The sequence below is a fragment of the Cibotium barometz genome, chromosome 12 (assembly GCF_041138505.1).
Source record: "Cibotium barometz isolate CiBa-2024 chromosome 12, ASM4113850v1, whole genome shotgun sequence".
In the NCBI taxonomy this organism is placed as follows: Eukaryota; Viridiplantae; Streptophyta; class Polypodiopsida; order Cyatheales; family Cibotiaceae; genus Cibotium; species Cibotium barometz.
The window spans coordinates 27,555,680-27,579,411 of record NC_141057.1 but is presented as its reverse complement, the minus strand read 5'-3'; the positions used below and the strand labels follow the sequence as shown (position 1 = coordinate 27,579,411).

Sequence of the window (23,732 nt, the reverse complement as noted above, 5' to 3'; positions counted from 1 at the left end):
TAGACCCGCTCACGCACGTCCATTACCTGAGAGGATAAGGGGGCACTTGTGATAGGAGAAAATCTGTGGCAATGGCTCGCACTTGGGAGGGATCCGCAACTATGGATCCATCCTAGCCTTGTAATCTGCGAATACCATCCTTCGGCCTGTGGGGGATTGGAATCTCAAAGAAATCCCCTGTCTCCTGCTTGGGTCCAAAAGGGCATGGTATCTGTACTCCACCCTCCGCCCCTCGATGGAACTAAGCTCCGTATGGGTTGTTGCCAATTGGGCCTCAATCCATGGGTTGTCCGGGGTACTCTCCTAAAGCCGTTGCATGGAGGCTAGGCTTCGACGGATGCTCCTCTCATGCTATCGGAAGCTAGCCAGTTTGCTCTATGCAGCATCCTGCAATAAACTGTTGATCTCTCCAAGTCTTGTGTCCAAAGCTCCTACGGTTGAACTAGTGTGAAAATCTACTCTCCCAAATTTCCTCTATCTTGCTGCAAATCTCGGAATCTTGAATGAGGCTATGGATAAAGTTGCACAATGCGGAAGCAAAACATAGGAGAGAGGGAGAGCAAAGGAGAGAGACATCTGACAATGAACATCCTGTTATGTACCAAGTGGGAGGCCCCCTTTTATAGTGATGCAAAGGAAGCTGGCTGACTGCTGTAGAGCTAGCTAATAGCATCTCACGACCTACTATCAGGAGAAAATGACATAAAACCCATAAATAGGCATTCCCCAAATACACTGAAATGCACAAATTCTAACATCTGTTTGGTTTCGGGGGCTCAAAGGTCTATCATGCCGCCATGGGTCCTCTAGGGATAGAATGATGGGTGCATGATCAGAGAAAGTAGTGCTTGCTAGAATACCAATCATGCCACCTCGTCCACAAGTCCACTCATCCACATAAAACCGGTCTAATCTGGAAAGGTCAGGGCCTGTACTCCTCTTGTCATATCTCGAGAAGCATAGGCTCCCGGGGTTGCTGTCACAAGTTGGGGAGAAAACACGGAACAATAATAACAAATAGACCAACACTTCAAATACCAGACGGAGCATGAAAACACTGCGGAAGAACCATAAACAATGTAATCACACCGCGCTGAGCGGGAACAGTCGGACCCTGCAGGAACTTCTTTATTCACACAAGCTTTTACAAGATACCAAGGTGCGGGTGCATACAACACCGGATTTTCCACAAAGCATCAGCAAATCTCTTGCTCCACTGCCAAGATACAAGCATAGCACCAAAAGCCATCCGAAAAACTGTCTCAAAACAGCCCCATGAATCAGCCCATAAACTGTCCATAAAACAGCCCGGTATGGAGCCAAAAACGGCCCCGAACTCCTCGCCAAATCAGCCCCAAAACAGAGCCATAAACAGTCTCAAAAGAGCTCTCAAATCAGCCCCAAAAACAGCTCCATAAACAGTCCATAAATCAGCCCATAAACAAGTGGACTAGCCCTGTCAAGCTCTAGGAGAAAGCGACCAGCCATGAGGCCGCCCTAGCAGAAGTTGACCAGCTCTATGGCTGTCCTGGAAGGAGTCGACCAGCTCTATAGAAGGTAAGAAGCAAGTCAGCTAGTCTTGCAGGAGATATGGAGCAAGTCGACAAGTAGAGGAGAGAGAGAGAAGGTTCTAGAGTGATACACATCTCCAAAAACAGCCCCAATCCCTTCTTAAATAGAGTCGACTAGCTATATTTGCAGCACTTTTCCCTTTTTGCCCAAAATAGCTGAGCTTGCCCAAAAATATCATCTTTTTAGCTTTTCTTGGTTTGTACTCCAGGTTTTAGCCCAAAAATATCAACTTTATGCTTTCCTTGGCTTGTACTTCAATTTTTAGCCCAAAAATATCAAATTTTTTGCTTTTCCTGGCTTGATGCCCAAGTTTCATCTAGGCGCCTCCTTTGTCCACCTATCCGTGCGCAAAATATTATGTCTAGCCTGTCTTTAATGATGTGTGAATACATCGACTTATAAATATTACAAGTCACTTTGATGAATGAAATCCCATGCTACTCATGTTGTGTGGCCATCTTTCAGGCCAAAACCATGCCAGTGAATGCTTCAGCTTTCTTCTGTGGAAAATCCCCGTTCACACCTTGGTTCCGCTTAGTGTGTGAAACATTGGTCAAGATTGGTGAAGGGTCCAAATGGTGACAGTTGCGTCCGAACTCCGGAAATACCAAGGGTCTTGTCCCCTCAAAGCCAGAATCAACTCCTCCCAATGCGAGTACTCCATGCCTAAAACTGTAACCATGCCACCTCCAAGTCTGTCCTCTGTCAACTCAACATGTTAAAATCACCACCCATGCACCAAAAATCTGCCTGTGGTGGGAGGGAGTGACGAACCATACTCTAGAATAGAAAGTGAATGGGGGCCACCATATCCTTGAAGATACCCGCACCCTCGAAAGGGTGGCATTGGAAGAAGCTGTAGTGAACTGGTTGCCGTAGAACTTGGGGGGGGGGGGGGGTCGTGACTGGCAACTGTGGAGGGAGAGCATGCACCGGAGAGGCAACGATGTTCTCTACCAACTCTGACATGTTGAAATCACCACATGCACAAAAAAATCTGCCTACGAGAGGGATTGATGAACCGTACTCTAGAATAGAAAGCAAATGGGACTGTCTCCTTGAAGATACCCGCACCCTCGACAGGAAGGCATCAAAAGACGTCGTAATCAATTGGCTGCTGCAAAACTTGGGGGAGAAGGGGGCTTTTTTGGGGGTGGGGACTTTGGAGGGAGAGAAGCATGCACGAGAGAGGTAGTGATGGTCATCGCCACCGGTTGCGAGAAATGGTGGATCAAGCAATGAACCAAACTAGCATGCTGTCTTCTCTCCAGGTTAGGCATGGGCAGTGGGAGTGCTCTGGCGAGGTGGAAGGGAAGAGGAGGGGGGGAGGGGGTTCCGATGAAGCCGGGGTGGAGGGAGCCTAAGTGGGGAGAGCCAGAGCAAGAGATGGGGCTGTGGGGGCCGCTTGGGGTGGGGCCGACTCCTATGCTAGCCGACTAATACCTCATATAAATATGAGGCTCCCCCCTTGTTCATGCGTGAATCATCAACCCCACGTGGACTTTGGCGCCCTGCACCTCAGGCTGTGTTTTCTTCTTCTGTGTTTTCATTGCCTGTTGGACACTTCGTGGACTGCACCTCACTGTGTGCATCGCCACCTCCTGCTTGTCAGAACACGGACGGCCCACATCAGTGTTATCGCCGCCTTACATCAGGTTCATCTACTGTGTTAACTGCTGTTGAACTGGCCGCCTATATCAGCCTCACATCAGCGTTTTCGCCGCCTACATCAGGTTCACCTACAGCGCCTACTGTAGCTGGACTGGCCGCCTACATTAGGCTCACAGCAGCGTTTACACCGCCTACATCAAGCTTGACTTCATCGTCCACACCAGGGCTGACTTCATCGTCTACATCAGGTTGTCTTCAACGTTTGCATCATGCTTATATCAGTGATTTCATCAGGGTCACTCCAGCTCTGTTATCTGCGTTTTATGGGACATCAGCTCTCTCTGCTTATTCAGAGTCTCACATAGAGCTCCTGTATTGGACTTCATCTTTTATATACACATCACCATTGCATGCTGTGTGTTTTACTTTGATCTTTCATGTATTTGGTCCTTTGGTCTCTTTTGTCCTCACAGGGAAACAGGGGATAAGGAGGGATCTCTGAGGAAGAAAGGTTCACTTGCGCGCACACGGGAGGGGGGGCATCACCATCGAGGGGCTGCTGAGATAAGTGCTATCTTGCAGACCAAGGTAGAGACCTCTAGGGACGCAACTGTCGAAGCGAGGAGTTAGAGGTCCGTTTCTAAGAAGGAAAGGCAAGGGACCGAGGCCTTGGTTGGGGATGACAAAGCAATTGTCATGGAGTCCTCGTGGAGGTTTGAAGACCAAAAGATGCAAACACTCGCCAAAGAGCAAAACAACTTGAATGCTAAAACACCTGATGAGGGATGTTGGGATGAGTCGAAGCTTATATGTGTGTGTGATAGTGTGTGAACAGCCCCTTAAAAGGATGATAGTGTGTAGATGTGTGTCTGCATGTGAACCACCTCTTAGGAGGGTGGATAAGCATGCATTAAATAAAGGTCAAATGGTTTGGCATGAAAAAGGCCTATATAACAAGGGCATGTACTTCATTCTAAATACATCAATCAAATCCATTTTTTGAGTCTTGTAATCTTGTTGTACTCTCTCGTGTACTTCCACCTCTCTCTCTCCACGATGGCATCCCTGTCCTTCTGCCCGCCCCCATAGCTACTTGACACCTTGCTCAATGGAGGCTATTATTTGGTATCAGAGCTAATCCTTGTGTCGTAGCCATCACAATCACCATCTGTATGCTACCTCTATGCGTTGTTGTGTGTCGGGTGACAAAAAGGCTTAGGTGGGGGTGTAGGAAAGTGTTGAAAGCAATGTGGAAGAGGGGTTGGCGGAAAGAAAGGGGGGCCAAATAGAAGAGGCGGTGGCAAACTAGAAGGAGAGGAAGGCCGGATCTCAACAGGGAGGAGGAGGAGGAGGAAGGTGCATCAGGGTGCGGGGTGAGTGGGTGGGGGGCGAAAACATGCTTGAGTCGGCGAAGGTAGAGGCGGGTTGAAGTGTAGAGCAAGAAGGGCTAAGGCGGTCGCTCAAGAGGGTGGAGGAGAAAGGCGGAGGACGGGAGTGGGGGCCAAAACTAGGCGGAGGGCTGAGCAAGAGAGAGGGAGCTAGGCGATGGTGAAGGCAAATGGCACACAAACGAGGAAGCTCCACTGCTTGCTTCATGGTGAGAACCTGTCAGAGTGCATGCGGAAGTGGTACGCAGACAAGAAAATGAGAATGAGAGAAACACAAGATAGATATCTGAATATATGAAGCAAGTACAACAGCCCTGTGTGGAGCAGTGTGTGATTATGTGGGTAGGGCTGTGCTGTGGATGGAGAAGAAAGTGATGGGTTATGAGTGAGAGCATGGGGTTACTTATATACCCCCTCTAGGAGCTGGCCGACTGGTCCTTAAAAGAGGACAAAAGGAAATAATGCTAGAAAGTCCATAAAGGTGCCTAAAATGCATAATAAAAATAGCCAATGATACCTAAAATAATTAGAGCTCCTAAGTCCCCCACTGTCTCAGTGATGGGGCTCTCAACTAGGAGATGATTCATGCTAACACCCCCTCTTAGATCCTGGGTGTGGCATAAAGCCTAAGGAGCTGAAGTGAGGAACCATGGAGGGCTATGGAAGGGCCTTTGTAAACAAATCCGCTGCATTTTCCTAGGAAGGACAATACTCAATGAGAATCTCTCGTGCCATAATCTGCTCTCGAACAAAATGATACTGTATCTCAATATGCTTCGTCCGAGCATGGAATACTGGGTTCTTGGAAATTGCCAAGCAACTCTGGTTGTCACAACAAATCAAGGTCTCTGCAAGCAGTCATCTAAGCCAAACCACCTCTTGAGTAGTTGCAGACGCCGCTCGGTACTCAGCCTCTGTAGAAGACAATGCCACCGTAGGCTACTTCTTAGAACTCCATGAAATAGCTCCGGATCCAAGAGTAAAGCAAAATCCAGATGTCGATCTCCTCGTGTCGACGTCTCCAGCCCAATCAGAATCTGACCATCCTTTAAGAGTAATCCCTTGGGTATACATGATGCCATAGGACCGAGTACCCTGCAAATATCGCAATACCCGTTGTGCTGCCTGCCAATGCACCAATAAAGGGGTGGCCATGAATGAGCTGAGAATGCCCATTGTAAAAGAAATGTCAGGTCTCGAATGAATGAGCCAAATGAGAGACCCAACCAAGGTCCTGTATCTAGAACCATCTGTAAAGTCACTAGTTGCCTCCGAGGACAGCTTCTGCTCTGGGTCCATGGGGGGAGAAATGGGGCGGCAATCTGCCATGCCAAATGTCTCTAAAAGTTCACAGACATATCTTTGCTGAGACACAAAAATACCACCACGAGTCTGGAAGATCTCCAAGCCGAGGAAGAAATGAAGAAGTCCAAGATTTGTCATCTCAAACTCCTAGCCAAGCTGTTCCTTAGTGTGAGCAATATGCACACTGTGGCACATAAAGAATAATGAGAGTAACCAACCCTCCTTCTTCGTAGATGTAGAGATTGGGATCTGAATCCGATCTCTGAAAACGAGTTTGTATGAAAAAACTATCAATACGCTGGTACCATGCTCTGGGTGCTTGCTTGAGACCATATAAGACCTTCCGTAAATGGTAGACCATATCCTCTGCTCTTGGAATAAGGAATCCTGGGGGCTGCTCAACATAGACCTCCTCCTGTAGAGTTCCGTTGAGGAAGGCAGACTTTACGTCCATTTGATAAATGGGCCAATGATGATGAGCTACGAGAGCAATCACTGTCCTAATGGTGGTCATCCTGGCCGTAGGTGCAAAGGTTTCCTGAAAATCCACGCCAGACTTCTGGGCATAGCCCTTGGCAACAAGACGAGCTTTGTGCTTATCCAATTTCCCATTTGAACGATACTTGGTCTTGGTCTTATAGACCCAGCGGACTCCAATCAGCTTCCACCGTGTGGGCTGAGAGACCAACTCCCATGTCTGATTCCGCTCAGTGGAATCCAACTCTGCCTCCATAGCATGCCTCCAAACATCTTGTGATAGAGCTTGCTCAATGCTAGTCGGCTCACTATCTTGTAAAACTCGTGACATGAGTGCATAGTTCACACTCAAATTCCCTACATGTGTCTGACCCTGTTGTTGAAGTCTCTGGGATCTCCTCAAGCCATCTTGGCTGGTCTCCGGAAGCTCGGTAACTCCAAGATCCCAGACTGTCTGAAAGAACCATCTAGGTACACGCCATGCCCTAGTAGGGCGGTCCTGAGTGACCTCTGCATCTTGATGCTCCTCTTGGGCCCTCTCATAAGAGGGTATAGGTGCTATCTTCGGTATGGGTGCGGGAGGAGGAATGCGTGGCAACATGGCTGGAATGGACGAAGACTGAGAAGCAAAAGGTTGAGCTGCCTCGTCAATGTCTCCGAAGTGCGAAGAAGTAGAAGAAGCCCCCTCTGAGAGACTAGGGGTAGTCTCGACAAAGACCATATCTCGACTGATCTCCACCTTCCGAGTATCGGGGTCATAGAGCTTGTATCCTTTGGTCATGGTGCTATATCCAACGAACACTAGGTGCTTGGATTTGGTGTCCAACTTCGTCCTGTCTGCCTTAGGCACATGTACAAAAGCGTCAGATCCAAAAACTCAAAAATGAGTGACGGAAGGACGCGTACCATAATAAGCTTCATAAGGAGTCTCGCCGCGAACAGCAACTGTAGGAGGCTGATTGCGAATATGAACCGTAGGAGCAAACGCTTTGGCCCAAAGAGGCTTTGGAAACCCCTTATGCTGCAGCATGGTCCTCGCCATCTCCACAATGGTTCGGTTCTTTCTCTCCACCACCATTCTCTGACGGTGTCCCTGAATTGGCAAACCCCATCTATATGCCATGAGTAGCACAATAGTTCTTGAATTGATTTGAAGTGAACTCGCCACCAAGATCGGCTCTCAAAGTCTTGATAGAATGTCCAGACTGCTTCTCCACCAATGTCCTCCAATTACAAAATTTGCTGAATGTCTCATCCTTGGTCTTCAAGAAATAGACCCATGTGTACCTGGTACAATCATCAACAAATAGCAGCATGTAATTGGCATTGCCCATTGACGGTGTGCGCATGGCGCCGCACAAATCCGAATGAACAAGCTCCAACGGGGTAGTGGCTCTCGTGGTGGCCTTCTTTGGAAAGGCCTCTCGATGTTGCTTGCCCTTAAGGCAACTCTCACATACATCGGGCCGTGCTCCAACATCTGGCAACCCCTCTACCATATTTTCACGAAATGCTTGGCGTAAAGCATCATAATGCAGATGTCCAAAACGTGCATGCCACAAAACTCCTGTCTCGGCTACTGATTTGGCCATAAAAGCGGTGAGTTTGTATAGGCCACATTCCTGCACTCCTTGCCATAGAGGCTGCCCTGTATCACGATCCTCGATGACAGAATGCTTATCAAAGATGACTCGGGTACCTCGCCTAGTAAGAGAACTCACAGACAAAAGGTTAAATCCCATCCGGAACATAAAGGACCTCAACATCTGACCTGTGTCCTTTGCCATCTGGAACGAGAGGAATAGTGCCGGATCCTTGTATTCGAATAGTGGACCTATCTCCAATAGTGACATGGCCGGACTTGTCATGAAGGTTCTGAAGCCAATCGTGCGGATAGGTCATGTGGTTGGAAGCGCCACTATCCACATACCAAGGTCGAGAATCAGAAGAGGCCAATGCAGTCTCGCTGGACTCCAACTTTGTAATCGTGAGGAATACCCCCTCTTCCACGGTTGCGGCTGTAGAAGACCCTGTATTTTTGGCTTTGGACTTCTCTCTCCACCATGAAGGTCTAAGGTTGGGGTGCTTTTTGTAGCATTGATCCACAGTATGCCCTGTCTTCTTGCAATGGGCACACTCCACCTTAGACTTGGTCTTCTCCTTTTCACCCTTTTTCTCCTTTTTGGATGAATCCTGCCATGGTATAAGACTTGATATGGGTGAGAACCGCATCCTGGCAGTTCATGAAGGATCTAGCTCGAGCATTGAATCGGTCCATAAAGCCGCCTCTTGCAAGGTACGAGATGTAGCCATCTCTGCTGAGGTATTTGGCCGAAGTATAGGGTTGGTGACAAACTCCCAAAGGTCATATGTCTCTAGAATAGACATGGCCTTGACCTTCCATAGGTCAAAATTGGTGCCATCCAGCTTTGAAGATTCGGGAATATTGGGAAGAATGGGTATATGCACTGATGGTGCTTGAAGCAAGGGCTGTTCCACAATGTCATCAGCCATGATCCCACAATAGAATGCTGTAAAGAGTACTTACTGCGTCAAAAAAAAAAAAACGCAGCCAAGAAGAGGGCTGCAAATCAGCCACAAAAACGCAGCTGAATGAAGTGTTCTCTCTCTCAAGGTAGAACCACACTTGAAAACGCAAACCCTAGACGATGAGGGAAAGCATAGAGTAGGAGGAAGATGTGGCTGAAGAAAGAGGAAGGGCTGTCAGAAGGGGAGGGTGGGAGGCTGAAAAACGCAGCCAAGAAACTGCTGGGTAAGCACCAAGGAAAAGGGCAACAGAAAGGGGAGGGAGGAGGGGCTGAAAAACGCAACCCCTAGGGCTGTAGAGAAGAGGAGCAGCAGAAAACGCAGCCACCAAATCTGTCCAACAACCGGGAAGCAGAAAATGCAGCTCTCCAATGTCCGGATGATGATGCCCGGGCTGAAAAAGGCCTCCTTGATGAAAACGCAGCACCCCTTGATGATGACAATGCTGGCCGCCTCTGAAAAACACAAAATTCAGCAACTTCTTCACGATGAAATCCTCCGAAAAGATGCCTGGTGCTCTGATACCATGTCAGAGTGCATGTGGAAGTGGTACGGAGACAAGAAAATGAGAATGAGAGAAACACAAGATAGATATCTCAATATATGAAGCAAGTACAACAGCCCTGCGTGGAGTAGTGTGTGACTCTGTGGGTAGGGCTTGTGCTGTGGATGGAGAAGAAAGTGATGGGTTATGAGTGAGATCATGGGGGTACTTATATACCCCCTCTAGGAGCTGGCCGACTGGTCCTTAAAAGAGGACAAAAGGAAATAATGCTAAAAAGCCCATAAAGGTGCCTAAGATGCATAATAAAAATAGCCAATGCTTCCTAAAATAATTAGAGCTCCTAAGTCCCCCACTGACTCAGTGATGGGGCTCACAACTAGGAGATGATTCATGCTAACAGAACCAATATTGTTCATGAAATCATGAGGACCAAAAGACAAAGCATGGAAATCACAACCTTCACATGACGATTTCAATAAGCAGAGTTCTATGTAAGAAAAATCATTAGATATACCTAGAACTGTTATCTTCGTAATAGTGAGAATCTTACCTCCCTTGGAAGAGAGTGTCGCATTGTGCAATCTAGCGTGTGGTGTCCAAGACGATCGCACCTATAGTAAAGGTTGCTAGCCCTTGCGGGTTCCTTGGCCACCTTTGAGATCTCCTTCTTTTGCTTTTTAGGCAAGGAGTTGGATTCCTTTTTGGTGTTGAGGCTCATGCTCTTTTGCTTCATGTCATTTTATGTGAGGTTAATGAATGCGCACACTTATGCTTTGTGGATCCAACCGTATCATTATAGGTTTTCGTGAAGTGTAAAACACTAAGTCCACCGGTGTGTTCTTTCAAACCCAATGTTGAGATCCTCATCAAGATCCTCATCAAGTCTATAGTCAAACTTGAGGCACCATACCCTTTTGGGTACTATTGTGTAGGTGTGATGTCTATGGGTCAAAAGATGAGGATACATGCTTGTAAAAGCATTGTCCTTAGCGAAGGTTATCACAGCATAGAAGCAATCATTGAGTCATGCAATACTCTCTCTCTCTCCCTCTCTCTACGCATACACACACCATGGATATCCTCCATCCACCATAGCCTTTCAGTAAACCCTAACACCATCAAATGGTATTAGAGCCTACTAACGTTGGCCCCTTTCGTCTGCTGCCCGGCTTCCTTCTTGCTGTTGATGCCGCTTTCGTCGTTGCGTTTGCCTGCTGCTGTTGATGCTGCCACCTTGCTTGCTATTGATGCCACCCGCTAGCGCTCACCATTGCTAGCTTCGCCTGCCTTTGATTGCGTCGCCGAGATCCAGTGCTTGTTATTTTTGATGTGGCGCCTCGCCATCACTAGTGCCGCCATATGTTGAGCTGCTCATCATCAGCTCCCACCTAAGCAAACATGGCACTGCCCGCATTAGTGACCTTCATGGAGTCAAACATGAGCGGATTGACAATGGAGAAATTCAATGGAAGGAATTTCCTGACATGGAAGACAAAGATGCATCTTGTCTGAATGAGAGATAGTGTCTGGAATGTGATCAACGGCAAAGAAAAGAAGCCAAGAGACGACCAAAGTGTTGAGAAGATCTGTACTAGGGAGGACTGGAATGACAGGGCAATGTCACTTACTAGGATCGGATTATTTGACAATCTTATCCATCATGTAGGCTTCTCAAAAGCTCCAAAGAGGGATGGGATAAGTTGGAAAATCTATTCGGCAACAAAATTATCAATTCCAAAGTCTTTCTCAAGCAAAAGTTTTTTATTCTAAAAATAAATGAGTATGATGCTTGGGGGAACACTTAAGTAATCTTGGTTCTATTCTACAACAATTCTTTGCTTTGTGAGTAAATGTGGATGATGAATATGATAAAAAGGCAGTTCTTCTATCGGGCATAGAAAATGTCTCCAAGTACTCTGAGATTATGACCTTTTTTTGAGTTGACAATGCCATGGTTGTCAACTAGAAGGGGAAGAAAGAAGGCCAAAAATGAGGTGTAGTTATTGCAAAACCTTGGACACACGGAAGAAAGTTGCTTCAAAAAGTTGGCCAGAGATGAAGCATACATACCTGCAAATATGGTAAAAGGAGGTGAAAATGAAGAAGCAGCAGAAACATCTACGACAATAGAAGACAAAGCCCTCAAGTGAAGACAAATCTTTCTTTTGAAGAGGAAGATTATGACTGGACCTCTAGATTGCCTATGTGTGTAAGTCAAGGGTTCTATGACCAGGAAATCCTCCAAAACTGAATGAAATAGTCCATGTGTGTTTTTTTCATTTTGTAATGCCTAGGTTCCATCTTTCTCATCATACCCTTGCTTAGAGCAAAGGGGGGTTGTTTTGGGTAGAATGATGTAGGCTGACATGAGAGTTCAGGTCTTGGTGCCGTTGTTTCTCATTTGAGCATGTGGTGTAGTCTAGAGTCCAAACCACTATGACTATTGAAGGTTTTTCAAACAACTCCACTAGGGGGGTTTGTTGGGATTCGGAGTCTCATGTGTGAAAAGCCGCTAAAAGGGCTAGTGTGCTAGTAGTGTGTGCACTGTGTACACCTCACTTTTGAATGGATAGGATAAGTGTGCCATGTGTTACTTATCTAGTGTGTATGTGTGATTTCTATGGGTCAAAGTAAAGACTACATGCCTATAGAAGCATTGTCCTTGGTGAAGGTATTGTGCTAATTCTTTCTATCTTTAGCGGTGCATTTACCCTATCAACTACTTATTTGCTGCACTAATTCTTTCTATTTGCTACTTCCCTTAGTGCTAGGCTTCATTATGGCTTGAGTGTGCCCTGCATCTCTGGAGGTTTGACAGAAACTCAGTACGAAGGGCTTTGTGTGAATATATGCTCATGTGTGTGTGTGTGGTTATCTTGATACAGAGTTCTACACCCACTATTGGGCACTGATGACGTTAGTGGGGTTGTCGTAGTATCTACTCCATACTACGTATAATGGAGTTGATAGTTATATAGTCTTGTGGGTTGACTACCATGAGTATATAATATGCACGTTCCTAAAAAGTGAATTTAGGCATGTTCCTGGATTCGTCTAGGTATATATAAGGTTATCACATCAATAGAAGCAATCATCGAGTCGTGCAATACTCTCTCTTGAGATTTGATTTGTCATTCCCCCTCCCTACGCACACGCCTTTCAGCAAACCCTAATACCATCGGATCTAAGATGACCTTCCTTTTATAGAAAGATCACAAAACCTTGCAAATTTAGCATAATTATCTTCAAGTTGAGCAACCTTGTGTGTACTGTGTACAATAGAGTAGGCAGCAAAGAACCTAGTGTCTGGATTCATAACGTGTGCTCCTCCTCATGGACCAGGTACATGGCCTCAATATCCTCTACAGTAGCGGTGCATCGCTGCGTTTCTGAAGCAAGTCCCAGATCTGTAGCTGGCCAGTGGAAGGTGTGGTTCTTCGGGACCAGGGACGTCTCTCTCTCTGGAGGACATGCTCTTCCTTGGAGAAGACCAGGAGTTGGTCACCTGTCCCCGTGGATCTCGTATGGGCTTTGTGTTGACCGGGGCTCGCTAAAGAGAAGGAAAGAAAGATAGTATTAATGTCTACGATAGTGTTACATATGATCAATGTGTAAAAAGAGAGCTATGTGGTGGCTATACATTTTTGAGAATGAATGAATGGTATATGCTGGTTTTCTTCTGTGTGCTTGAATAACTGATACCTTTAGAGCCTATTGCCTAGTCTGTTTTATGCTTGCACGTGTGGAAGTCACTAAGATTCCTTACAATCACAGAATAAATGTGCAGGTATTCAATTAAGTGACGAGGAGCTAACCCACTTCGTAGAGCGTATTGATAATGACAACAATGGCATCATCACATTTGAGGAATGGCGGGACTTTCTGCTTCTGTATCCCCATACAGCCACCATGGCAAACATCTATCAGTACTGGGAAAAGGTTTGCTTGGTAGATATTGGAGAACAGGCAGTCATTCCAGAAGGAATTAGTCGCCATCTACATGCAACCAAATACTTCATAGCTGGTGGAGTTGCAGGAGCTTTGTCTAGAACTGCAACTGCACCCTTGGATCGTCTGAAGGTGCTTCTGCAGGTGCAAACACATTCTGTTAGAGGAAAACCTCGCATCATACCCTGCATACTCCAAATCTATAAAGAGAGTGGGCTCTTGGGTTTTTTCAGAGGCAATGGTCTTAATGTACTGAAAGTGGCTCCTGAATCGGCCATCAAATTTTATGCGTATGAGATGATGAAGGATTTCGTGGTACAATTTGATGGTCTAGATAATAAAGAAGAGATCAGTGGTATGGGCAGGCTTTTTGCAGGTGGGACAGCAGGTGCAATAGCTCAGACAGCAATCTATCCAATGGATCTAGTGAAAACACGATTGCAGACATTCGCTTGCATTGATGGAAAGGCCCCTCCTTTGATGAAGTTATCAAAGGATATATGGCATCAAGAAGGCCCTCGAGCTTTTTATAGAGGGCTTTTACCATCACTACTTGGCATGATTCCGTATGCTGGGATTGACCTTGCAGCATATGAATCTTTGAAAAATGCGTCACGAGAATGGTTGCCTGAAGATCATGGTATCTCCCTATCTTTTGTGATGCATATTGTATCTTTAAGTAAAAAACCACAGTTTTCTGATTGGCCTGGACATTGGGATGATTCCTACACTTGCAGGTTTTTTTTGTTGGGTGGAGGTGGAGGGAGAGGGGATGGGGTTCTTGTGGAGTTGCAACTAAGGGGGGTCACCCCTGCCAAAACACCTTTTTGTTGTTTGTCTAGCTCTTTTAGACTTCATGCCTTCACCATATCCATGCTCTTGAATCATCGTGCTTGTGGTTTTTGATGTTGACCTGGAGCTCCTGCTTGAGCTTGCACGACCCCCTCGTGCGCCTTGTAGGTTGACATGGTGCTAAGTGAGTTGGCTGCCAGAGGGATAGGTTGACATGGTGCCAGGAGAGCTGGCTCTGAGAGAGAGAAATGAAATGAAATGAAATGTTATATTAACGTCTTCAAAAGGCCATAATGACCTATGAGACCAAAAGTTACATCATGGTGGATCTGATACAATGTCTGGATAAAAAAACCCAGAAAATGAAAAATAAAGATGATACTACTGGCACCTAGAAAATGGAAGGTAAACAGAAACCCTTATCCATGGGCTCTTTCGACTGCTTCGTTGGTGGTGTTGGCACGTGAGTCGAGGTAGCAGCCACTGCTCTCCACTCCTATGTAAACTTTGGGGGTGGTGTCCGAACGTCTTCAAAAGGCCAAAATGACCTACGAGACCAAAAGGTTACATCATATCCATGAGGTACATCATCCTGGGTACAAAATAGCAATAAAGAAAGATAACAAAAAATCTAGAACTTTAAAATCTGATCTAGGTACATGAGCAGAGAGCTCTCATATCATCCTAATACATCCCTCATGGGCCGTTGTGACATGGTGCTCAAGGTGGTAAAACTGAGCTGGCGCGAGAAGGTCCTGCAATGATGGGAGATGATGGCCCGGATCTTCCTTTGGTTGCGTGGCCGCGGGCGAGGGCCATGGGAGGGGTCTGGGGCGTCGAGCTCTGCATAATTCAGTGGCTCTGTCGAGTGTCACACCTCTCGGCTGAGCTCCTTGTGGTCTGGGTATGATGGGTGGAGAGAGAGAGAGAGAGAGAGAATGGTTCCACGACTCAATGATTGCTTGATTGAATGATATGATAACCTTCACCACGGACATTGCTTTTATAGGCATGTAGCTTTATATTTTGACCCATAGAAATCACACACACTAGACAAGTGATATTGTAACCTTCACCAAGTACATTGCTTTTATAGGCTTGTAGCCTTATCTTTTGACCCATATAAATCTCACACACTAGACAAGTGACACATGGCACACTTATCATGTTCACACCTAAGGGTGGGTTCACACACACATACACTCTCATAGGGAGTGTTCACACATATAGCTATGAATCCCAACAAACCCCCTTCGGAGCGAAGGTGGAGACGCCGGAGAAAGCCTTCAATAGTCATGATGTGGGCTCTAAACTGCACTATGTGCCAATGGCACTAACACCTTAACTCTCATGTCAGGCCTAATATAGCTTGACCAAATGACAACCTACATCAACTTACCCAAGAAACGATCCACTCCCCCCCCTTGCTCTAAGCAGGGACTTGAAATGGATGTGAAGCCTTTCATAACATTAAGGCATTACAAATTGGAACACACACATACAGATTATTTAATTCAGTTTTTGGGAGACTTCCCGGGCAGAGAACCCTTGACCCACACACATAGGATAAATCAGAAGGCCCAATCAAAATCTTTCTCGCTGTGAGAGATTTTCCACTGCTGCGAATTCTTTGTCTTTTGTTGTTTTGAATGCTTCTGCTTCATCTTCTTCTGTTTTTGTCACTAGATTTTGCATGCACCTTCTCTTGTTTTTTGGCCATCTTCTTGAAGCACCTCTCTTCTATGTGACCAAGCTTCCTGCAGAAGTCGCATCTTTCCTTTCCATTTAACTGATATTAGCTTTGTTAGCATCAAATGCTTTTTCAGCTTGATCCTTAAGCTGATGGTCTTCTTGTATTAGAACTGAAAGCATGTTATCAAAGGGTGTCTCTCGAGCCTCATATAAGTAAGGATCTTTGAAAACTTGGAGATTTCTTCTATGCTAGAAAGGACAGCCTTCTTATCATCTTGATCAACATTTACTCCCAAGCTTGAGAGTTGTTCAGGATAGACTCAAGATGGCTCAGGATGAATAGATGCCCCACAAGCTTTAAAGAGCATACCTCCATTCGAAGCTTGGTATGATAGGAAACCAAAGGTCGATTACATGCATGTCTTTGGTTGCCCAGCATATGCACTTGTGCCTCCTGAGATGAGGACCAAGCTTGATGAAAAAGCTGTGAAATGTATCTTTGTGGGATACAACCTTGAGATCAAGGGTTACATGTTGTATAACCTGGCTACTTGCAAAATCTTCACTAGTAGAGATGAGATTTTTGTCGAAAAACCACTTTAGCCCTTCTCTACTTCAAACAAGTAAGATATTGCTCGTACAGATGACATGTTTAGTGATGGTTTACCTCTTCCATATTGGATCAGTTAGCTGATTTTCAGAAAATGCCTTGTGATGCATCTTTGGATCAAATCGAAATGTCTCGAGATTTTGAGCAAGTTGAAAGGGAAGCTATCGAAGACGCCTAATCAGTCGCCCCCCCTTCATTTTTCTCTTACTATCATGGACAGGTTGTATTACACCTCTTTTTCTTTTAAGGAATAGAAGGATCTTTTCTTGGTAAAAAGAAGAAGTAGGAGTTCTCTACTTATAAGGCCTTGAGCAAGAGTCAATAGATTCATCTCCTAAGTATGAAGTCTTGATTCCAAGCACCAGGGTTTAACCCAAGGTCAACTCACCTCAAGCTAGGGATGCACACACATTGCACTGTGTAATGGGTAGGCATCGGTCTCTAAAGACCTCCCAACTAAGAGCTACGGATCTAGAATGGGATCCATCCATGAGCTCACCCCTAAGCTTTAAAGGAATAGATCACAGATCTGCAGTCAACCTGTGAAATGGTAGATCCATTGTTAGTGATGTATAGACCAGCCCCAACCTGTCCAACTGACGAATGTGTGTGCATTCCATGCTTGCTGTGAGTTCATCTGAGGTCAAGCAGTGGCTATCAGCTTGTTCAAGAGTTCGCCTTCGAGCTACAGAGGAATAAATCTCACCTCTGCAATTAACCTGTGAGATGGTAGATGTATTATTAGCGAGTTAGAGACAGACCATTGCTGGTGCATGTGCTTGCTGTAAGTTGATCTCATTTACGCCCTGGTTCTGGGTTTGTCTACAGGCTCACCCTGAATAGATTTTGAATATATGAGAGAGGATAGATCTGGTGTGAGTGATTTAGACACCATCTCCTATCTGATCCGTTGACGGACATGTGTGTGCATCCTGTGCTTGCTGTGAGTCAATATTGGGTTCTTGGAATTAGGAGTTCACACTAAGCCAATTTCTAGAAGGGAGAAAGCTAAAGCAACTTGTTGTGGCTATACATTTTTTTCTTAAATTAGCTCTGTATGGTCCGTTCAGGACTTACAACGTTTCCTTGACAAATTGGTTGCAACAGCTGACAATAATTTCAAAATTTCTGCAGAGCCAGGGCCGTTAATACAGCTATGCTGTGGTATGATTTCTGGTTCAGTGGGAGCAATGTGCGTCTATCCGCTGCAGCTGGTAAGAACAAGGTAAGGCTGGCCGGCTGCCATTGCGATTGTATTCTTTATCTTTTCAAGTTTTGTGTTCTAACCCTCTCTGGGCTTTTCCTGATACAGGTTGCAAGCTCAGCAGATGAACTCAGCCACTAGGTATAAAGGAATGATTGATGTTTTCCAGAGGACTTGGAGAGAGGAAGGTTTGCATGCCTTTTATAAAGGCCTCCTTCCTAATCTTCTTAAAGTTATTCCAGCTGCTAGCATTACCTACATTGCGTATGAAGAGATGAAAAAGAAGCTTTCCCTCTAATTAAGAGTTGTGGTAGCTCTGATTTACACTTCCATGTACTGCTTAAATAACAAAGTGCATGTTAAGTATCCTTCTCAACAAGCTATGTGCTATTGGAGAACATGGAGATGATTCCTGAGATTTCAACAGCTTCTGTCTCGGGAAGTTACACGGATTTAATAAAAGGAGCTTAAGTCAGTCAGGTTGCTGGTATTGAGGTTCACTTTCTTTGCTTTCTACTGTCTACCAGAATTGGCACATTTGAGTATCTTCGGCTGTCACCATGCAGCTGTTTTTTCTTTCCTTGCACAAACAGCCTGTGATAGTTGGGCCTTTTTCTAGGCCTTTTTAACTTACTGGGATGATCTTGCTTATTCTCAGAGATCCATTCATTGCTTTGGAGAATCATTTTTGGGGCTATTATCCCCTTCTTCTAATCATATGCTCAGGGCTGCGGCATGTCTTGCCTTAACTATCATTGATACTACTACTACAGTAGTCTCAGAGGAATAAGAAGTTTCATTGCATCATATTTTCGTATGTACAATTCATTAATCTAACCTTTAGATGGCTAAGGCATATGAATTTATAGGTCTCTGATCTGATCTCAAAGCTTTGAAGAGTTTTATCTCATGGTATGGCAGGGGCCTGCAATAATTTGAAATTTGTGAAATCCTTGGCTTCATAGCAACGATTCATGCTCGTTCTGGCCAGCACTCTTCTCCTTGGTTTTCTCCATCTTGTTCATGCTACTTTTTTTTTTTTTCCTTATGTTAGCTCAGAAAAGGGGCCTTGTTTAGCACAAATGTTTTATCGCCTCTAGGAGGCAAGGATTGAAGAGTGGCCCGTTCAGTTTGGTAAGGTTGCTGAGCATATGCTTCTGATGCTCTTTATCCACAAGCTAACCGTACATTAATGGGCCAACCTTTTGTAGTCCAAATAGCTAATCTGGTTGTCAGACGAAAAATATTTTGTCACACCTGGTTACATGATCTGGGTAAATGGTCACAGATCTAACATTATTGGTAGCCAGAGCTGAATTTATGAGTTGTTTCAAAGTTTGATTGGGGTAGATTTTAAGCGCATCTTGAAAGATGGGTTTAAGCTCGACTCAAGCTTTCTCGTCTTTTTCTCTTTATCAATGATCATGAAGGTAGTCACTTCCAATAGTAAATTCCAAAACTTTGATAGATAAGAAGTGATTGATTCCCCCTCTTTTTGAACCCGACTAATTCCACTTTTTGTATCTTCTTTGCAAGATTGGGAGGTAAAAATTGAGCATAAGACTTGCTTTGAATTCAGCCCATGTGGCAATAGTCTTGCTGGAAAGTTTATCGTGGCACTCACCAATGTGCAACAATTCCCTTTGAAAACATGCCAACATGTCATAGATTTGTCAGTGAACTCTAGTCTCAAATTGGGAGTTGGAAGATTAAGCTTTGATGGAGTCATTCTCGCCATGGTAGTTCTCAAATTCTATGGATTTGTCTCCTACCTTGAACTCTTTGGTCTTGTTATTGTGATGCACATCCTCCTCACGAATGTTGGCTCTTCTCTTGCCTTTATATGCATCACAAACATATTCCTCAATTCCTTCTTTGTAGGGGTTGAGACATGAGTTGGTTTCCTATGCTATTGGAAGTGAAGAGACATGCTTGTGAGATCAGCACATGAGTAGTAGAAGCATGACAAGAGGTTACTGACACCTCTTCCCTATCTTGATGGATTAGTGAATGAGAAAAGAGAGTGCCCTCTCTCTTGGTTTGACACCCAATTCTAAGTCAATAGTTTTTCAATGCATCATTCACAAAAGTTTAGTGCCTTTGTGCATTTATTACTTACTTGACTCTTGAATCTTCATGCAAACTCTTTAATTGGGCATCATGCAATTGTTTCTTGAGGTTTTCCATCTCAGTACGAATGGCATCAAGGTCATTAGTGCCTTGCACCTGCTCTTTGCCACAATCACCATGGAATACATGAGATACATTTTCAACATAGTGTTCATTACTTGTTCCATGGTGTATATCCTCGACAACCTATTTTCCGTGGGCTTGCCTTCTTGACTCCACTGCTTATATGTCTTGCCATGATGTTTAAAAGCACTAACAATTAGTGTATGCAAGATAGAACCATCTTCCATATAGGAAGCGAAAAGATCCCATTGCCTCGAACGGGGTTGAGCATGACCTTGAAAAACACTAACTATTAATACTATTAAACAAGATGGAATTGCACAACACCAAAAAACATAGTAATGCTCAAAATCAAATGACATTGCACTATGGTTGGAAACGGTTGATTAGCAATATGGTTAGAAAGGGCTGATCCCCCTTGTAATATAGTTATATTACCAAGTAATATGGTTATATTACCAAGGATTTCTCAAGATACAAGCTTCATGGGCATGCCATACTTCTAATGACATTCATACAATGAAAATACCTTGCAAACATGGTTTGTCAAAGTCAAGAGTATACCACAGCTTTTGTTGTGAAGGGTCTCACTTCCCAATCCCCAGTGATTTGCCACAAGAAGCTATGTTCCACTTGTTGGTGGAAATGATGACTCTCTACTCTCTCTCTCTCTCCCTCTTTCTCTCTCTCTCTCTCTCTCTCTCTCTCTCTCTCTCTCTCACACACACACACACACACACACACAGAGACACACACACATTAGCTTACATAAGAAGACATGATATGAAAGAAGAACACGATTGTATTGTTGCACGATCACAATGTATGATAACTAGAATGCTTGGTTAGCCTTATCCGCCTGTCCAAGTGCATGAGTGTGCTCGAACAAACATGAAGTTGAATTCATACTAACACAGAACATTTAAAGATAAAGCGTTGTTCAAAATCAATAAATCTTTTCTCAAATTTTTGAGATATCAAGATATCATGTAAAAACAAAAGATGTAAATGGACGTTCCATTTTTTGTTGATTAATCATGTTGCAAAGACAAACTTACACATTAAGTGTTGAAGAAAGATATGTGTACAATATACATAAATTTAAATTCTATATTTTTCTATGATGCTTCAAATAATAGTATTTGGTGCAATGTGATGTCCTTTCAAGTTATTATACCCTTCGTCAGTTGTTGTTGTTTCTTCTAGTGCTATGTATTGTTGATTTAATGCTCGACCTATAACTATACTTGTAGTTGAGTGCAAAATGGAGAATGTGCAACATTTTTCTTCATTCTACTCGGTGGTTTTTAGCATGCGTTGCTTTTTTTTTTAATTTTTTTAATTTTTTTAATTTTTTTATTTAATAGTCTTTTGTAACTATAGTGTATTTTCTCCGTTCTTGGAGTAGGCGATGGAGTAGACTACGTATTCATTCTCTTTTTCTTTCGTTGTCTTTTTGTTGGTTTCTCGGTCCGTGTCTCCATCTGCTCGATCTGGATTACCTACAATGGATTTTTTTATATAAAATTCGTATATTCTATATGTATTTTTTTGTATTGCATTTTATGACATTGGTCATTTAGTTATCTAATGTATTCTCAATCTTCTTGTATGGATCTATGTTTTGCTCGAACCATTGGTTGAAGAGTTTTTTGTTGAAGTGTCAAGTTATTTTCTCATAATTTTATTGACGGTCGGGTATTGTCGGTCTTGTGGTCGTATTCTTTCATCATCTGAGATAATATGTGGCTTGTAATTTTTATGTCAATATCCAAGAGTTGGTTGATGTCGACATTGAATCAATAACGGAGCATTTTCATTGTGTATGTGGTTATTCCTTTGCTTTTATCATCCAGAAGTTTTTGGGCTTCTACTTTTACTAGTCGTCCAGTTGTCTCGTCTATTTCAATGCCGATCTCTGCAAGTATCTCCTTCTATAGTCCTGCAAAACGTTGGTAATATTACAATTCTTTTGGTCAGTTAGAGAGTTATTAGGTAAGACTCGGGAGGGGGAAGTTTGTGTTTATGTACATAGAAGCTCACCTGTATGTTGGCTTCCAGGTTTTCTTCTTGTCATCACTTAGCTATTTGCTGTAGTTGTTCATGTATGAGCGTAGCTCGGTGTTGTTCATGTATGAGTGTAGTAGCTCGGTGTAGTTCGAAAATTTGTTGATGTATGTTATTGGTTGATCTCTCCAGTGAAGTTTGCCAGTCGCATTTGGTTTTTTGTTAAGGTAGCATAATGGGCCTGACTTTGGTTTGAGTTGTCGAGTGGTTGTTGCATTTTTCTTAAATAATTCAAATATTGCATGTTAGTGTTATTGTTAGAAACGTGGTACATTGTTATATTAATGATTGCATGAATGAATGTGTTCGAAACATACCTTGTTACTATTCATAGCTGTTGTTGATGACTTCTGTGTGTGGACCTAGTTGATATATAGGAATATAAGTTAATTGATAATAAATGAACGAAAAGTAATGGGGTGCAATTTTTATTACAGTGCATAATCGAATTATGTGCAAGTGGTATAATGAGTGTTGTGTTTGTATTTCTTATTTTACATGTATTCGATTTTAAACAAAGAAAAATGATACAGAGTGCTTGCATTGTACTTGAATTTAGAGTCATTCGAGTCTCGTAGTGGAAAAAGAGTCTGGCATAGGGATGAACATTTCGAGCATGGACAACTGTAGGATCTTCAAATACCGATGTTGTGTGATACGTGAGAACATCTTGTATGCTAGTCCTGGTGCGAATGCTTTTTTTTTATCACAAGGAGGACTTTTGTTAAGAGTGTTGCTCCTTGTGCCTTGTGTCATCTTATGGCATATGCTAATGTAAATGCGAATATAGACTTGTGGTACCATATACCATGACGGTCCTTCTGACATGCTTCTTACGATGTAGTGTTATTGTGCTTTGTGTTGCGTCAATTTTGATGCGTATTGCTATAACTTTTCTGTTAGGATCTTCAAGTATTTCCTCTACATTGCATGATGTCCCGTTTTTTTGCTCTGATTGTCAAATCAATGTTCTCGGTTATCATACACTTGATACCTACAACTTTGTGTACTTCGTTGAAGTTGATATCGCCAATCTAGTGTTGCCAGGCAAGGTTCATTGAGGCCATTGGTTTTCAAGCTGATGACTATAGATTTTTTTGGGTACAAATTTGTGAGCATGACATATTTTTTTGCAGCATCCAGTGACAGTACACTTGCTATCTTCACATTAGTTGTGCAGCTTTTGCTTTTAGTACGATGCTGCCTTATCAGAAAAGAACACACGCCGCATCCAAGACATAGTGCAATGTTGTCGGCATCTATACCACACTCAAAACACCATTGCTCATAAAACATCTCCACGTTATACCACGTGGAAGCATTTGGCATTAGAAATCAAATTTCTTTTCCTCTCGAAGTCCTAATTTATGTAGCATGTCTTCTTTATAGGCGTGTATTTCCCAAGTTTCGGTTTGCCATGTTACGTTATGAGACAAGGTTTTTTGTGTTGTGTACAAACGATATCTCTACAACTCCGTAAGGATAGAAATACACTTGTGGGAGTCTGGAAGTGGTCTAGTATAGGCTTGGTTGTGTTTGTTTATGGTTTTGTGTGGCTTAGTTTTGTTGGTGCGAGACAGTGATTTGCATTTGCTGCGTATTGCTGCATATCAGTGTGCTTGAGATGGTTTGAGTCTTTTTGTGTAAGCTTGGAAAGTGATGACACCAGCATTATCTCTCTCTCCTTCCTTGACTTTGGCTACTCATTATTTTTGGAAGCAGCAAATGGAGTACTTGAGGTAAGGCACCAGGGAAGGTGATAGGAGATGGCGGCTAGTGCACTTATTGATGGTGGGGTGATAGCAACTTCATATGAAGAAG

General features: G+C 43.8%; 1 protein-coding gene across 3 annotated transcripts in view; it reads left to right on the top strand.

The window, feature by feature from the left end:
- The window catches only part of LOC147633247 (calcium-dependent mitochondrial ATP-magnesium/phosphate carrier protein 3-like), a 33,700-nt gene extending 15,242 nt beyond the window's left edge, over window positions 1-18,458 (top strand). For all 3 annotated transcript variants that reach the window (XM_086806282.1, XM_086806280.1, XM_086806281.1), the window contains 3 exons: window positions 13,193-13,993; window positions 17,582-17,672; window positions 17,760-18,458. In XM_086806282.1, coding sequence (XP_086662408.1) covers window positions 13,193-13,993; window positions 17,582-17,672; window positions 17,760-17,949 — 1,082 coding nt within the window. In that variant the 3' untranslated portion in view covers window positions 17,950-18,458. The remainder of the gene's footprint in view (window positions 1-13,192; window positions 13,994-17,581; window positions 17,673-17,759) is intronic.
- Window positions 18,459-23,732: the final 5,274 nt, after the last annotated feature.